The sequence below is a fragment of the Elephantulus edwardii genome, unplaced genomic scaffold (assembly GCF_000299155.1).
Source record: "Elephantulus edwardii isolate Elephantulus edwardi_28Jun2011 unplaced genomic scaffold, EleEdw1.0 scaffold00195, whole genome shotgun sequence".
Taxonomy (NCBI): domain Eukaryota; kingdom Metazoa; phylum Chordata; class Mammalia; order Macroscelidea; family Macroscelididae; genus Elephantulus; species Elephantulus edwardii.
In genome coordinates this window covers 3,012,279-3,029,634 of record NW_006399945.1, presented here as the reverse complement: position 1 = coordinate 3,029,634, position 17,356 = coordinate 3,012,279, and the positions used below count along the sequence as shown (strand labels likewise).

Sequence of the window (17,356 nt, the reverse complement as noted above, 5' to 3'; positions counted from 1 at the left end):
AGATTAAAATATTTAATAGCTGACCCTTCAGGGAAAAGGCATGATCTAGATAATAATTAGAATTCTACAAAGCATACTCCAGTGTGACAGCATTGTGGTTACTGTTACTCACACTATTCCATTAAGTAGCATTATCATCTGCATTCTACAGAAATGGGATTTGATCCCAGCACTGCCTGACTTGGAACCTGGCCTCAAAGCCGTCCCTTCCAGGACGGAGGCACACACCTTGGTTTTGGCTTGGATGGGCGCCCCGTGGTCCAGCAGGATCTCTGAGATTCGCACATGCCCATTCCGAGCTGCACAGTGGAGAGGTGTCAATTCGTCCTTTAAAAGACAGAGTCAGAAACAGAAAGCCCAAGAGGCACTTATGAGAGGCTGTGTGGAGGGAAGCCTGCCTGCAGCACCCTCCCCAGCCCACTGGAAACAGCTAGTCCTTCAGAACCAGCACCCTTAGGCAGTCTATTCTGCTCTCCTATGGCAAGTGCTGCAGGCTGCAGAAGACGCTGGTGGCACTTCCCTAATTAGGTCACCAAGAGGCCCCACTCCACACCGTGTGAGCCTCTTGAAGGCAGCACTCCCCGTCTCCTGGCCTTCCCACTGAGCTCGCTGGCACCTACCTTGGTCCTTGTTTCTATCTGGGCTCCCCGGTCCAGCAGGAGCCGCACCATGATCACGTTGCCCCTGCGGGAAGCTATGTGCAGCGGTGTAATGCCATTCTGCGGGGAAATGCAGAGAGCAGTCAGGAGCCTACATCTTTTGCTTTGAATGCAGCTGTGGTACACCCAGTCCTCATGCCTCTTCCTGTCCCCAGCCCTGCAAAGAAGCCACTCCACACCTATGGTTAGGACCTTCCTCACCTAAGAAATAGTCCACTGGTTCATCACATAAAGCTGGCTAAGTCTCCCAGAGATTGAGTTGACTGGACAAAGACCCCAAACCAAAATCAGACAGATTCTAACTCAGCAACCTTCAGGGCAGAGCAAAATTGTCCTACAGGATTCCTGAAGCTTATATGAGACTCCTGTGAGAACAGACAGCCATGTCTCTCACATAGAACAGTTGACGAGTTCAAGGCAACAGCTTTTTTGCTAGCCACCCGACTCTTAATCTATTTGAAAATCAACCCCCTCTCCAAGTTTTCCTCTTCACAACAGTAAAATAGGAAAAAACCTGATGGGCAGAAATCTGTCCATGACCATTTTGCCCATAGGTGTTTTCTTAGCACTGGTAAAATGTAAAGTGAGAATTAGGGACTGCTAGGCTGTAGATGCCACTTCTTCCCCACAGCGTGTAGGACAAGCTTCCAGAAAGCATTACCTGTGGTGTGAAGTTGACCCGGGCTCCCCGGTTGAGGAGTAACTGGGCCACATTGAGGTTCTCATAGTGAGCTGCGATGTGGAGGGGGGTAAATCCCGTCTGGGGGAAAAAGAGAGTAAGGAAAACACTTGTCATATGTCATTTTCGGTTGTTTCTCTCACAGAATCATCCCACAGAATAGGAACAAATTAGTAGGAACAAGAGACTCTAAACATAAAGCAGATTTTGACCGATGGGAATATTCATTGAAGGGATTAGGGACTAGAATGATTTTGTGATAAATTGTATTCAAATGCTAGATACCGCCTCTTAGGGACTCCCACCCCCCAGTAATCTGCCTCAGGGTTTATATAGAAAAATCACAAGCTAGGATGACTTCAAATCCTGTAGGGCCCATTTACCTGAACAAAGAGATTTTAATTATTTATTGAAAAGTGTTCTGTGGCCCATGATCTTAATTCTAGAGATTGTTTCAACCCCTCAAGGGTCTGGTGACTCGGCTGGCCTGCCGAAGGGAGAACTCTGACTCTTGTTGGGTCCATTTTCCTCATTGTTCCGTAACTTCAAACCAAACCTAGTCCAGTTAGCCATTTTCCAGAGAAACCAAGAGACCATGGGTGGAGGAGTAGAGGGAACCATGTGACAAACTCCTTGCAAATCCTTTGTGATTAAAATGTATGTAATTAATCATCCAAGCTTACAGTTAACAATTCCAGTGTCTCAGAACATCAGACCAAGTGTTCAGACAATTGACTGTCCCAGCCCTTGGATGTTTGGAGGAACCTCTTTTGCCAGAAGCCAGCACCTGCATACTCTTATTTCCATCTCCTGCCACCAGGGGGCGGCCAGGTGAAGGCAGCTGGGAGGAAATGGGGGGTGGGGGGCAGGAGGAGAGGAGGCTCCTTTTGGGGCTCCATCCAGACCACAACCCATCTTGCCCTCCCTGGACACTTAGATGGATAAGAAACTTCCCTGCTTCTTGCCATGAAAACTACCTCCAGAGTTTACCAAGGACATAAAGTGGGTCCGCCCTGTGGGGTTCTTCTAAATGCATGCTATGCTCAGTTTCATAGGACAATCTACGATTTGGGCTATGACCTCCTCCAGCTTTTTACACTGTCCCCAGAAATGGTCGGGACTGGGTGGTGCTCTTGAACCCCTGTGTGTCTGTGGACCAGGCCGTGGAGTTCTCGCGTCCTCCGCCCAGCTCTCACCTTGGACAGCACGTCCGGGTTGGGGTCGTTCTGCAGCAGCACCGCAGCCGTCCGAGTGTCATCGTTGCGGGCTGCAATGTGCAGGGCGGGGAGGCGCACCTTGCCCTTCGTCCCGTAGTTGATGAGGTGTGCCACCACGTTCTCGTGGCCCTGCTGCAGAGCCACGGCCAGGGGAGTGAAGCCGTCCTGGCCAGAGGAGAGGAAAGACACATTTGCTCTGACTATATCTGACCACTCACTGTCCTCAAAGCAGGACACACACTTTCACACCTCAGGGATCGAGCTCCCCACAGGACCTCAGCCTGATATGACATTCCTCCAGCTCTCTGCTGTTCACATTCCTCTTCATCCCTCAAGCTCGGCTTAAATGCCACCTCCTCCCTGAAGCCTTGCTTGACCCCATTCTTTTACAGAGCCATACTGCAACTAGCCATCCTACAAGGCTTCCTGTCATTTGTCTTTAGTCCTACTTAGCTTTTCAATTGTTCATAAACTATGTAACTACATATTACCCTTTATAATGATTCCCAGTCCAGCCAAATACTTTGAGAAATTTTTCTGCTTCTTTGCCTGCGCTCCTTCTTACCCCGTCTGCTGGTGCCAAGGTAGTACCTTCAATAGGCAAATCATCATGCATTTATTCATCTTTACAAACATTGGACATTTACTGGACATCAGAAACCATGTTAGGCTTGGAGAATTCTATCATAAGCTGGTGTGATCAATCTACTCAGTTGTTTACAGAACCCCAGGAACTTATGAAGCAGAATAAGAATAATGTTATCATTGAGTCATACCATATTAAGAGTCAGGAGAAGTCCTAGCCATGATCTAATCCAAATTGCATTTTTTAACAAATGGTGAGACTCAAAATTAGAGGTGAAAGTTGCTTGTCCAGTATTATAGGGTGGGTTCATGGCAAGGGGACCAAGACAGACTTGTCCTCACATACATACACAAACACACAATCCTGTAGAATCTTAAGTGTTGCTTATGATGGGAATGGCACAGTAGACCCTGATGTCGCTTCTTGGACATGTGTCTGGGCATTCCTCAAGACACATGACTGTCTCGGGCTCCTTTGCAAAGCCTCATAGCATGCAGAAATAGTGCAGTAACCTGAGGTAGAGAACACCCCGCAATGGTCTACACTGACCACAGGATGAGGCTCCAGCCATCTCCCCAGAAGCTATCACTCAACAGTAATGCCGTCCACCTGGAAGACTTCTGGTGGCAAAGCCTCTTCCAATGTACTTACTTCTGTGGCTACATTCTGATTAGCTCCATTCTCCAGTAAAAACTTAACCACTTCCAAATGATTCTCTTGTGCTGCCATGTACAAGGGTGTAAAGCCTTTCTGTAAAGCACAAAGGAAAAGTCATTAAAACCCATCAGCAATAGTGAAAGATGCTAAAACTGGCACAGACTTCCTAAACTTGAGGACAACTCTCGCTTCATCTTCTTGTCACCTAGTCTTAGGCACAACATCCTCACCGACGTGTCCAGTTGTGAAAACTCATTGTCATTTTGAAGTGGCTTACTAGGTTTATTGCAAAAGGCCACAAGGTGGAGATGAGACTCCATGGAAGCTTGTGTTTCTGTCCCTCAAGCCTCTTTCTCATTCTCCTCCATTTTTATCCCTCCTTTCTCTTCTTCATCACCACTCACTCCCTTGCCACACATCACAGAGTTTCTCTCTGTTGATGAGCCTTCATTAAGTGTCTATTTGGCTGGTCTACTGAATGAGATGGGGCTCACAATAACTTGACCCCAGGATGCTTAATAGAGTGGAGAGTCTAAGCATGAAGAAATAAGAAAGTTGCTTCCTCACCACCTGGAGTCAACAGATCAAATGGTTAATGTGTTTGGCTCTGGACCAAAAGACTAGATGCTCAAGGCCATCTAGAGATGCTCTGGGGGGAAAAAAGATGATCTACTTCCCCCAAAATTACCCACTGAAAATCCTACAATACAGTTCTATTATAACACATATGGGATCACCATGAGTTGGAATCAACTCAACAGCAACTGGTGTGGGCGTCATCATTGCTTAGAAACATGCTGTTAATTAATCAAGACTCTACCACAGTATTTGTGTGCAAATGCCAAAGTCAACATGTCTACTATGATAGTGAGAAACAGAGTGAAAATGAAGAGGGATGGCGGTGTCCTCCAGTCGAGGAGCCAGAGGAACTATTACCTGGGACTGGGCATTGACATTGGCGCCATAGTTGACCAGCTCTCGTACCACCTCATCCTGACCAGCAAGGGCAGCGATGTGCAAGGCCGTGTTCCCTTTCTGAAACATATCAGAGGGGAGGGAGCAGAAGAAGGTTCCTTTGGATCTGCATCATAAGAAATTGTCAAAGAACCTGTGGTGCTGGCAATAAGAGATGCAAATCAAAACCACAATGAGATACCTCCTCACTCCAGAGGCAAAGTTTAACAGGACAGCATGTAATAAATGTTGGAGTGGATGTGGCGAGACAGGAACTCTTTTACGTTGTTGGTGGGATGTACAATGGTACAGCCACTCTGGAAGGCTGTCAGGTGCTTCCTCAAAAAGCTGAACATCGACATTCTATATCGCCCAGCTCTTCCATTGCTTGGAATATACCCCAAGAAAATGAGAACTGAGGCTAAAATGGAGATTTTTACACACCAATGTTCATAGCAGCATTATTCACCTTCGCAAGAACATGGAAACAGCCCAGATGTCCAACCACAAACAAGTGGATTGAGAAGTTGTGGTACATTCATACAATGATTTTGTAAATTATTACCTAACTTGGGAGGGACAGAAAGCCTTATACTGAGTGAACTAACTAAGTCCCACATGACAAATAATGTGTAAAACCATTATTGTAGAATAAGTATGAGGATCCAGGGTTGGGGGGGAGGGTGGAAATAGAGGGGTGAGGATGGGGGATTAGCGTGTTAATCATAGGGTTGTACAATTTGATGGGTCGGTGAGGTCAAGGAAATGGGAAGGATCTTTTGTGAAAAACAATGTATTCAAATTTTGTAAATAAATCAGAGTAAAATAAAAAAAATTAAAAAAGAACCTGTGATGGACAGTGTTTAGTAGAAACTGGGGGCAGGAGAGGAGGAAACGTAAGATAATAGACTTTCTTTATAGATAGAAGCACATATGTGTGTTCCTGATCTTTCAGAGATCTTGAAATAGTCCTAAAAGTGAGAAGAGGGAAAATTTTTCCTTGCGCGCGCGCGCACACACACACACACACACACACACACACACACACACTGAAAGAAGAAAAATATCTCAACATCTACTGTGCTGTGTGCAGGCACAACATCCTGTCACTGGCCTGGCATGTGGCCAGCACTCCTCAGGACACACAGTGTATTTACCAGGCAAGATCTAGTCTTCCTTAGACTTCTGGCTCTTTGCAACCTGTAAGTTTGCAGAGTAAATACAGTGCTGTTGGTGAAGCCAGAGGCCTCGGTGGTCCTGATGCTGTTCTGAGTAACACATGTGGACCAAAAAGAGGCCTAAAAGAGGCAGAGAAAATGACAGGAGAATGGAGGGGAAAGGTTTTGCATAATAAGGAGTTCATTAGACGTTGTAATAAATTAAGCACATTAATGAACAGAAATTAATGTATGATTTGTAAATTTCCACTAATTTTTTTTTTAAGAAAAGGAAAAGGGAAGAGAATGAAGAAAGTAGTAAATAGAAAGGGAACAGGTAGAAGTATGTACAGAAGGTGGGGGTTGTTAATAAAAAGAACTATATAATGCTTGTAGGGAAGAATGAACACTTCACTGGAGCAGATGAGGGGAAGGACTGCCTGAAAGGAATGTATGATTAAGCATTATAACGATGATAACAACCTGGAACAAGTAGTACATTGGACTGGGAAGGGGGATAGGAGGGGAGGGAGGAAAATGTGCAATGAATGAATGAAAACCCAACCTTTCTGTAAACTTTCATTAAAATCACAATAAAACAATTTACAAAAAGATGATAAGTGAGAAAAATAAAGAGAAAAGAAGAAAAAATGAGTATACAATGGAATAAGAAGTAGCAAAGAAAAACAAATATGTCAATAAGCAAAGTAGGTGAAGAAGATGTCACTAAATAAGAGAGAAAAGTCAGGGAACATAAACACTAGAACGAAACAAGACCTGTGACTGAGAAGCTTAAACTAAACTTCTGAAGAAATAAAAAGCAATACAAGGGAGCTCTGGTGGTGGCCTAGTGGCAAGAAGTTGCATTGCAATATTGAAGGCATGTGGCTCGAATCCACCAGATGCTCTGCTAGAGAAGGATGGGCAATTTTCTTCTGTGCCAGTTGGATCCAATTTGATGGTACACAACAAGGACGGGGTGGGGGTTAAGCAATACAAGTGATCATCATGCTGAATTAACTCTGTTTTATAAGGACAAATATTGCATAAGACGATTATTGTGAAAATAGACAACTAATAAGATGTGTATAAAAGTCCATTGAGATTGTTCACAGCTTCAGTTTGCTCGGCTCCACGGTAAACACTCTTGGCACCAGTAGCCAGGAAATCAAAAAACGTATTGCGGTGGGAAAGTCTGCAGTTAGGGACCTCTCTAAAGTACTCAAGAGCAACAGTGTCTCTCTGGAGACTAAGGTGCGCCTGATACAGGCCATGGTTTTTTCAATCACTTGTTATGCATCAGAGAGTTAGACAATGACTAGGGAGGACAGAAGGAGAATTGACGCCTTTGAGCTGTGGTGCTGGAGAAGAGTATTGAATGTATCATGGACTGCCAAGAAAACAAACAGATTCATCGTAGAGAGGATTAAACCAGGCTGCTCCTTGAAGGCAAGGATTCTGGGGCTTCGCTTGACATACTCTGGACATGTTGTAAGGAGAGATAGGTCTTTAGAGAAGGACATCATGCTGGGTAGAGTAGAGGGACAGCGCAGGAGGGGAAGACCCTCTATGAGGTGGATTGATTCAGTGACTAGGGTAATCGGGATGGGTGTGTCAGAGGCATTGAGATTGGCACAGGATAGAGCACGGTTTAGGGCTGTTGTACATAGGGTCACTATGAGTCGCAAGCGACTCGACAGCACATAACAACAACAATAAAAGTCCAAAGGGGAACAGGAAGGGGGCAATGGGGTAAGGGAATAGAAAATGGGAAGGGAGAGAATCAGTAGTTAAACAGTATTTTGTGGGCAGATGAGGATGGAAAGATTCAATGAAGACCTGAAATGACAGGGTAATTGTAGGCATAGATCAATGATGATCAAAATTACAAAACACAATGTATATGAATGACTGTAGAAAACACAATGTGAATGTAGGAATGTGTGAAACACAATGTACATGAATAAAACACTATGTATATGAATTTTATAAGCTAACTAATATGAAAGAAAATGTTTAAAAGAGATTAAGAAAACAGGCAGGTTCTAAGAAAGTGAGTTCACTGTTCAGATTTCCTTGTTTAAATTAATCTTGAGTATTTCATGACAATTCATAAAGAGTGCTAGACCAGCATCCTTTGTCTGTGTCCAGGTTAATAACATTCTTGTCAGGCCAGGCCTCCTGCCATGTGCTGAGAATGTCAGCATTTTATCTGAGGGTTGTCTGACCAAGGGGGCCCACACTGCCAACTTGTGTAGGGAGAGTCAGGCAGGACTGGCCCTGTTTAATGAATTCACACACGTAAGACAAGCTGGAGAAAATGGAGCCATAACTGGACCCATCTGTCCCTATGCTCCTTAAGAAGCAAAGACATCAAGCAACTTTTTTATTTTCCGTTTAGACAGTGTATAGTTTTAAATGAAGCTACATAAACACTATCTCTGTTGTGAAACACAGATCAGGCAAGCAGAGATTTCAAAATCAGTTCATGGGCCATGACCTCTGTGACCTGCCGTCAATGATTCTGACACATGATGCCCTCTGGGTGTCAGGGCAGAACTGGGCTCCACAGGGTTGTCAATGACTGTGACTTGGAAGCAAACCTCCCTCATTGGGGAGTCACTGGGCAACATAAGGGGCCCAACTCCATGGACATGAGTCACTGCTGCTCTAATGTCCACAGGTGGAGGAGGGCAGCCTTACCAAAGATGAGCAAAGGGACCTTGCGTCTTAAAAACATCATCTGGACCAAGTATAAGTTTTTTGTCTGTGGTTTGCTCTAGCTGTGTTTTTACTTTTCCTTCAGTCTCACTTGACAAACAAAAGAGTTCTTCCCCAAATGTCAGTCAAAAGAGCAAATGCCAGAAATGGGTGGGTAGGTGCTAATTAATAATTTTTCACAGAAGGCCAAAGAGCCTACATTTAGAGGCTTTGGCATTTAGGTCCAAACCACACACTGTATAAAATGCAACAGGGCTACTAGTACCATATGATGCCCCAGTACTCAGGATTCAGAACTCTAAGCAGAATTTTCTGGTCTCCCGACTTAGATGAAGAAGTCATGCCATGCTCCTTGCTGAGCTGGTGTGTGTCAGGCACCAGACTAGAGACTCTGGAGAGATGATTAAGATACGGGTTTCTTGCCTTCAGACGATCCCTTCTGCTTGAAATCGAAGTATAACAGAGCTTCCCTTCTAGCTACGAAGGGAGGAAGGTTCACTCATTTTGGGGAGATGTGGAGCCCTAGTTGTGCTTCTAGTTCATGGCGTTGTCCACATCTGGACTGCAGAAAGCACTGGTGAGGAGGAAGAGCAAAGGGAAGACCCTGAGAAATGGGCCACTCCCTCCACTCGACATACTGCACAGGTTAAGAGCCTGGCCTGGATCTGAGGAGCCACAGGGGAAGGTGTGGGGAGCCCCTGGGGCTCGGCCTCTCCTTCAGCATGTGGCTTATGGAAGAGAGGATGGCTGCAGAGGCGCTTGGGGTATCCAAATGGAGAGAAGATAGAAAGCTGGAGTGAGAATGTTTTCTCTCATGGAAGCAGAAGCCCTCCCCACGCGGGGCTGCTTAACCACTTTGGAGCTGAGCTCAGGCCTCTGAGGGGAGGAGGTGGGAGAGAGAGAGAGAGAACAAATTCATTTTGTGCTTTTAAAATTTCTAAGCACAGCTTAGGAAGCTATATTGTTTTCTGGTTTTTAAGTTTTTGCGGTTTTTTTTCTTTTTAAAAACCTTTCTCTTGCCTGGGAGACTCATTACAATTCCCCAATCTGTTATGACTCTTCCGTAGCCCACAGTTTCTGATTCTCCTCTCTCTCTCTCCCCTCCTCTGTGTGGCATTCCGACACCACGTTTGGTTTATAAAATTTCTATAAATAAAAAGGATACACCAAGTGTTCACATGCAAAATAACAATCCAAGGGGGAAATTCAGAAAGAGTAAAAGTGCTGAAGCAGAATGTTTGTGCTGCTCTTGGGAGGATTCCAGGGTGAGAGCTCGCTGGCGCACGCCGAGCCCGTCAGATGGTATGCTGTTTGCAGCCAGGTATGAGAAAGCATCCAAAGAAGAAATAATTGCATCCTTCTCATCTACCAAAGGAGCAGGGTAGAAGCAATCGGTATCTGTCATGGGTTGGGAGGGTGGGGAAAATGCATACACATGCAGAAAAAGCAACTTAGTTTATTTTACCAGTAAGTGCTGAGAGATCTTTTCACGTTTGGGAAATGACATGAAAATTACAGAATTTTACCTCGAGAGATGATTCTACCTTCATAATATTATGGTAGCTCACTTCATAACCATAAATTATATCTGTTCCCTGCATATTGCTCTTCCGTGTGCTCTGCTTGAGAGGCGGCAAACTGTTTGCTGTGTGAAATTGCTATTGAGACTGCCTGTGAGACCACAGTTAATAAATAACAAAGGGAAAATGAGAGGCTGGGGGAAAGGAAAACCAAGAGGAAAATAACGGGGAAGTGACATGGGAAGAGAAGACTAAAGCAGGCATCGGGGAAATTCTATTCAGGTTAGTAAAGGAAGTGACTTTCTTGTTTCATCTTGCTTTGAAAGGCTGGTGGCATCTTGTTTACTAAACAAATAAGATAGACATGTATAAGTAATAAAGCTGAGTTTTCAATCCACGGCAGACCATCAATTTCATAACTCTACAGGTTCAGAATTTTGGTCACTGGTGTTTATGATCTATTGACACGGGCAGAAACCACCTGCTGTGAGAGGTGTGACGTTAGCACAGGCCAGAAGCCACCTAGAAGGAGAGAGTGCTGTTCAAGGCAATCAGAAAGAGAAGCAAATACATCTGGTGTTGGAAAAAGGAAGGCCTGCTGGGGAAGGAAAAATAAGAGGGACTGGAGAAGTAAAGGTGCTCTGGAGGCACGGTGGTCGAGCACCTGGTTGTTAAGGAAGGTCAGCGTTTTGAATTTACCAGCTGCTCCTCAAGGGGAAGAACGACTAAGGATTAAGCCTGGGAAAGCCTATGGGACTGTTCTACTCTGTGCTACAGCATTGCTCTAAGTCACAACTGATTCCATGGCAATGGGTCTGTTCTACTGTGTCCTATAGCATTGCTGTAAGTTGCAATTGATTCAATAACAATGCATCTTTTTTACTTGGATTTCAGTTAATGATGAGATTCTAAACTTTCTTCTATGGCCTCTGACAATATAAGTAACTAAACTGACTCTTAGCTGACCCTCCACTGGATTTCTTAGATAGCAAATCACACAGGAGGGGAATGCCCATCTTTCTCCCTGGGATTCACCCATGGATTGTTATTATGCACCAGTGCATGAGAGGATACTATCCACCTTTCTCCTGCAGAACAGTTGATGGATTCAAACTGTGTGCTTTTGGATTGACAGTGCAACTTCTCACATTTAAGCCACAGTTTATTGAGTCCTCTTTATACAACAAAAGGAGCCCTGGTGGCGAAGCACATAACACACATGGCTGCTAACTAGAAAGTCAGAAGTTTGAACCCACCAGCTGCTCCTCAGAACAATGATGGTTAGTCTCTGAACATAAGATTTACAGCCTCAGAAATTCAAAGGCGGATCACCATGAGCTTTATCCGCCTGACACTTTGTGTATATTATTTCACTGAACTTTAACATCAATCCGGCAAATGCATCAAGATCCCAGTTTATAGCTGAAGAAACTGAGGCTTCTCCTTGGTTGAATAATACTCAAGACTTTCTTAGACTATGAAGTATCTCAGCTGAGATTTGAACCCAAGGCACTTGACTTTGGATCAGTCCTTAAAATAAAAACTATCAAACCCACAGCTGTCGAGTTGATTCTAACTCATGACCGCTCTTCCCTTGGATTTGCAAGGCTGTAAATTTTTACAGGAACAGAATTACTAATCTTTCTACTGCAAAGTGACTGCTGGATTTAACTGCCAACCTTTTAGTTAGCAGTTCAACACACAACCACTATGCTTAGGCCTCTGCATTATAGTCAAGGATTCGAGAAAGCCTGGCATCATCAGGACAAGGCTTGTGTATTTAGCTCTATTATACAGTGATGAGAATGAACTCAAGTGTCACAAACCTGTGTCAAACAAGGTCCTGCATTTCTAGATGACATCTGAGACTCACAGAACTAGAAAGAGATTGCAACACAAAGAAACACACTTTGAGCTGTTCTCATAAAGGTGTGATTTCTATGCCAGGATTTGGAACAATATTTGAGGGCCCTTCAAACTTGAATTTGTAATGATGATCTGCCCCATTCCCTATGGAACTTACCTTGGTTGTCGTTTCTAAAACAATTTCTTTGTGCAGAAGCTCAACCACCATTTTCACATGGCCTTCTTTGGAGGCCAAATGCAGGCCGTTCAACCCATTCTGTAAAGAGAGTCAAGAAGAGTGGGTTAGTCAGACTCTACCTTCTGATGGCCCAAGTGGCTGAGAGTGAGGCCATGGGATGGGTAACGGATGAGAAGGGAGGAGCGAGAAGGGTTCTGAGAGGTATAGAATGTGTGCCAGGCAACCCAGACTCTTTCATCACCTCTTCCATGGGAATAGCAGATAGCAGGTGATCAGGGAAAGAAAGATCCCTGGTATCAAGCCAATTCTGACTCATAATGACGCTACAGGGCAGAGGAGAACTGACCCACAGAGTTACCAGGGAGGTCAACTTTGTGCACTCTTCGTGCTTGCTCATCTTTCTTCTCAGAAGTAACTAGTGTGTTAAATCATCAAGCTTTTGGCTAGTCCTGAGCATTTATCCTCTGCAATACCAGGACTCCTTAAGGGAGGAAAGGAAGAGTGATAATACCTCCACCCTCTGGGTGTTGATGGAAGGTGGGAAGTTCTCACAAAACCAATGGGTGACACTAAAATTATTTATGGGAGATCTAGGAGCTATCTTATAAAGACAAGACCAGCATTAATCGGTGTGGAAAGTTATACAAACATGGTAAGAAAGTAAGCCAGACAAACAATAATATAATAGCTATTACTCTCAAATGCACGGAACTTGAACAACATGTAATATGAGCTTGAATTTACGAACAAAATCAAGGAATGGCAAGTTATGATTATAAAAAGTATCTATGTATTGTTCCAAAAAACCAAAGAAAGCAGTGCCTCTAAAATTCCAATACTGTACCAGTACTAGGCATTCCATTTAACAGAAATGATATTGCTTCAAAACAACTGTGAGATATCATCTCACCCCAGTAAGAATAGCAAAATTTAACAGAACAGCAAACATCAAATGCTGGTGAAGTTGTGGAGAAACTAGAACCCTTATTCACTGTTGGTGGAAGTGTAAAATGGTGCCACCACAGTAGAAGGCTCTATGGTGCTTTCTCAAAAAGTTGCAAATAGAAATATTTATTTGACTCAGCAATTCCACTACTGTGAATTTACTCTAAAGTAACCATAACCTCCACCCACGTTTATTGTGACTTTGTTCATAGCAGCAAAGAGCTGGAAACAATCCAAGTGCCCATCAACAAATGAATGGCTAGAGAAGCTGTGGTATATTCACATTCAATGGTATATTCAATGGGCAACATTGAATAACAAGGAACTCATGAAATACTATGCAAAATGGGTGCCCCTGGAGGACATTATGCTGAGTGAATTACCTCAGCACAAAAGGACAAATCTTGCATAGGGCCACTGTTGTAAAATGGGACTGACATCGGGGTTGAGGTAAGGCAGAGAAGGAGGGGAGGAATGAAACATATGAGGAAGAGAACTCTTTAAAAGGGATCTATGATTAGGTATTCTCATGACAGGAGTCTAGAATGAAGGGTGTGTGCAGTGGAGTGGACTTGGGGAGAGGGATTGCATAACAATGAAAGAGTTTTTCTTTTACTTTTCAAGGAGAGGAGTTAATTGGGGGGGCAGGGAGAAAAGTACAACAATGAATGACTGGAAACACTAAGTCTCTGTAAACTTCTATTAAAATTAAGAATAATAAAAAAGAAATTATATTGCTTCAACCCTCTGGTTATTTCTCACAGCAGTGACCATGTAAAGCAAAAAGGCAGGATCAGTGCATCCTAAACATTTGTATAAATGGACAAATATTTAACAACATATGTTTAGTATAAGGATGATTTTGAGATATATGTGAATTAACCTGGAGTTTATTTTCAAATACCCGGACATAAAATTTCCACAAAAGAAGAATCAATATTAGAATGATCTTCTTAAAATAAATAAAGCAAAGGAATATATATATTCTAGTTTCCTTGTAATCTCATCATTTTAAATGTGATCAAAGCCTGCTTGACAGTTAAGTTTTAGGAAAGGGATAAAGGGTGGGGGGAAAATCACATGTTTAATTACACAAATATCCATCCACAGAAGCAGAAGTCTCACTAACAAACTGAAATTGCCAATGTATCAGATGAGGGCATCTCTGTAGTCTAGAAATCAGTTTAGCTCAACTGTCATGTATTCTTCTGATGTTACATAATCTTCCATCCTTGCACTTAGGTGGCTTGAAACTTTGTGGCAAAAGATGTCTTCAAAGAGTGCTACCTAGAGTCACAGATCATTTTGACAACATGCTGGAATTAAACTTCAATTCCAGAGGATGACACAAACTTGGGTCTAGGTACAAATATGAGAAATTTCCATCTCCTTTTAAGTTTTGCTTCCCTTTCATTCCCTCCTCAACAAAAATTCCTGATTCTCCTCCCACTTCTCTTTCTAACTCCACTTTGGTTAATCTTGTGCCAGTGTATTGTTTTTCATAGGCTGTCCCCAAACCATTACAGATTCTAGTTAATAAGATAGCTACTCTCCCCCAGGATGGAGAATGTAGGCTCCTGATAGATGGCAGGATTTGAGGTGTCCCTGACTCACTTGCCCCCAAATATCTCTACAGTCTACCATGAGTTAATGGAATCCCACTCTTCCTTTGGGCCAGGGTACTATTTTCAGTACATTCCTGTAAAGCACAAATATTCTACTCGGGAACAGTGATATATTAACTCATTGACAAATCAGTCATATTTCCATGTTGTATCCATCTACCAAGAGCTCTGGCAGCCTAGCGGGTAAGCAGTTGCAAGGCCAACCCAAACCCAGGTAGTCAGAACTACCAGCTACTTGGCAGAAGATAAATGGATAATCTCCTCTAATGTGATTTACAGCTGAGTGGCAATGAGGTGAGCTTGTTATGTTGCTATCCTTTCAATAAAGAAAAGTAGCCTGGGGTATGAGACATAGGACAGGTATGTCAGGATGGGAAAATGGAAGGTACCAAGAGAACTTGACCTACTTCCAATGTGGATCAAGCTACCTCTGTCCCCCTAAACACCTGATGTGTGCAGTTAGCTGGATCAACATATATCAGCACAACCGTCCTTACCTGGATAGGGGCAATAAGAGAGAGAGAGAGAGAGAGAGAGAGAGAAAACAGGTGCAGCCCTTGACTAAATACTTTCACCATGACCAATTATCTCCACTATGTAAATGCTTGAGAATCACCGACAGAAATATAGTCCCCTTGCAGGTTTTATCATTAAATGTGAAGTTCAAAGCTGTAGGAATTCTCATCCCAGTGTGAATGAGTTTATCTGATTAGAGCTAGGTCAGAGCCAGTTTTGATAACAGAATGAGAAACATGGCAGGAGGCAAGGATGAGAATCAGCCAGTACCCCTCAGATCAATGTACAAAGCACGAATTCACCAGGAAGCAACTGTCACATGCCTGCATCTCTGAAAGCCTGGAGCCGCTTCCTCCCATTTTGCCTTGCTTGGCTCTGCCTTGGTCAGGTACGCCCAGGAGGAGTTTCTCCTTCCTCCCCAAACAGTGCTATTTGAGTAGTATGCAGCATCTTTAGCTTCCCTCTTCACACTCAGCTTCAGAGCTGCTGAGATGGTTTCCAGTGCCGAGAGCAGGCACCATGTGATTCCTTGGGAACTTGTGGTGATGTTTGCGGCTGTGGGATGATAGGTTGGAAAGACAGGCTCAGCAGCTGCTGCAGTCTGATTACTGCAGGGAATCTCCCAGAAGCAGCATCGAGCTTTGACTTGGTGCTGACTGCTGGGGTTTTATTGCTTACTTGGGCATCGCAGTCACTCAGATGAGCATCCATTCTGAATGCCTCCAAGCTCGGGAGCTGGTAAGTCTGCAAAGAAAATACCTAAGGTTTACTGCTAATGCTAGTGGTCCCATTTGACCAGAGGATGGGATGCTAGCCATCAAGGCAGTGAAACTCCTTGGATTTTTCCCCCTTCATCAACATTGAGGATATCATAGATCATAGTAGTCAAATGACTAGATAAGACCACAGAGCTCTTCCAGGGCACAGCAACACAGAACAAAGCAGGTTTTCCCAGGGAAAGAAGGGGTGCTGTTTTTTTCTCATAGAAGCATGTGCACTTCTTTTCATCAGATGAGAAAACCTATCTCCTCTCCTCTCCTCTCCTCTCCTCTCCTCTCCTCTCCTCTTCCCCAGGAAGTCTGAAGCTAAAGCTTATTTTAAATAATCATCCCTATGGATTAGGTGGTGATCTCTATAGTTGATTTCTAGGGGACTATGCATCTCCATAGAAAGCACCTTTTCTTTCCCTGTACCATATATCACACATCCATCACTGCTTATTGGTTTAAGAGGATGATGGGCAAGAAAGGGACCATCTGAGTGGATATACATCTTTCACAGTCTCACTAAGCTAATCAGGATTCTAGCTCAACAATCTCTCTTGTTTTGGTCCAACAATTTCTCTTCTTTATGGCTCTGTATTTTGACTTTAGTTTCTTTTAACATAATCATTGTTTGATACTTCCAAGTTTGTTACTGGGGTGATCTGAATCGAGTACCCTCATGAGAGCTGGAGAACAGAGTACCACCTGGCATAGCTAATGGCAGGCATACAAAAAAGTGCAGGGATTTAACGTATAATCAAACAACACACAAAGCATTACCATAACAAACTGTTGCTACAACTATAGGCATAGTCAGTGCTGTTATTTCAGGTTGACCATTTGCTGAATCAAATCTAATGCTTATTGAGAGTATTCCTTGGTGAGGGACATAATGCATGGAGAGGTGGAGGGCCAGTGAAAGAGAGGAAGACCCTCACCCAGATGGATTGACACAGTGAGTGCAGCAATGGGCTCAAGTGTATTAGAGATGATAAGGATAGCACAGGGGAGGAGAGGGTTCTGATCGGTTGTTCCGAGAGTTGCTATGCATCACAGTCAAGTCATACTGATCCTGTGAACAACAGATTCCAACCCTGTCCTATCCTGTGCCATCCACGTCATCTCTGACACACTTGGCTCAAAGGCACTTAAGAAAACAACAACAACAACAACTACAACAATAATTTTGTGCCTGGTATTGTGTTCTAAGCACTCAATACTGGCACCTTGGTTCTGACTCATTTTTTTTTCCTCACTTGCAAATCTTTCTCTTTATTAACATAATTAACCTTTGCTTGGAAAGCAAGCATTA

General features: G+C 43.6%; 1 protein-coding gene across 1 annotated transcript in view; it reads right to left on the bottom strand.

Moving 5' to 3' along the window:
• ANK1 (ankyrin 1, erythrocytic) overlaps positions 1 to 17,356 on the bottom strand; it is a 131,392-nt gene that overhangs the window by 68,875 nt on the left and 45,161 nt on the right. The window contains exons 3-9 of the mRNA XM_006897006.1: positions 12,174 to 12,272; positions 4,735 to 4,833; positions 3,793 to 3,891; positions 2,535 to 2,720; positions 1,321 to 1,419; positions 621 to 719; positions 229 to 327 (exon numbers count right to left, since the gene is read on the bottom strand). Of these exons, the coding sequence (XP_006897068.1) occupies positions 229 to 327; positions 621 to 719; positions 1,321 to 1,419; positions 2,535 to 2,720; positions 3,793 to 3,891; positions 4,735 to 4,833; positions 12,174 to 12,272 (780 nt within the window). The remainder of the gene's footprint in view (positions 1 to 228; positions 328 to 620; positions 720 to 1,320; positions 1,420 to 2,534; positions 2,721 to 3,792; positions 3,892 to 4,734; positions 4,834 to 12,173; positions 12,273 to 17,356) is intronic.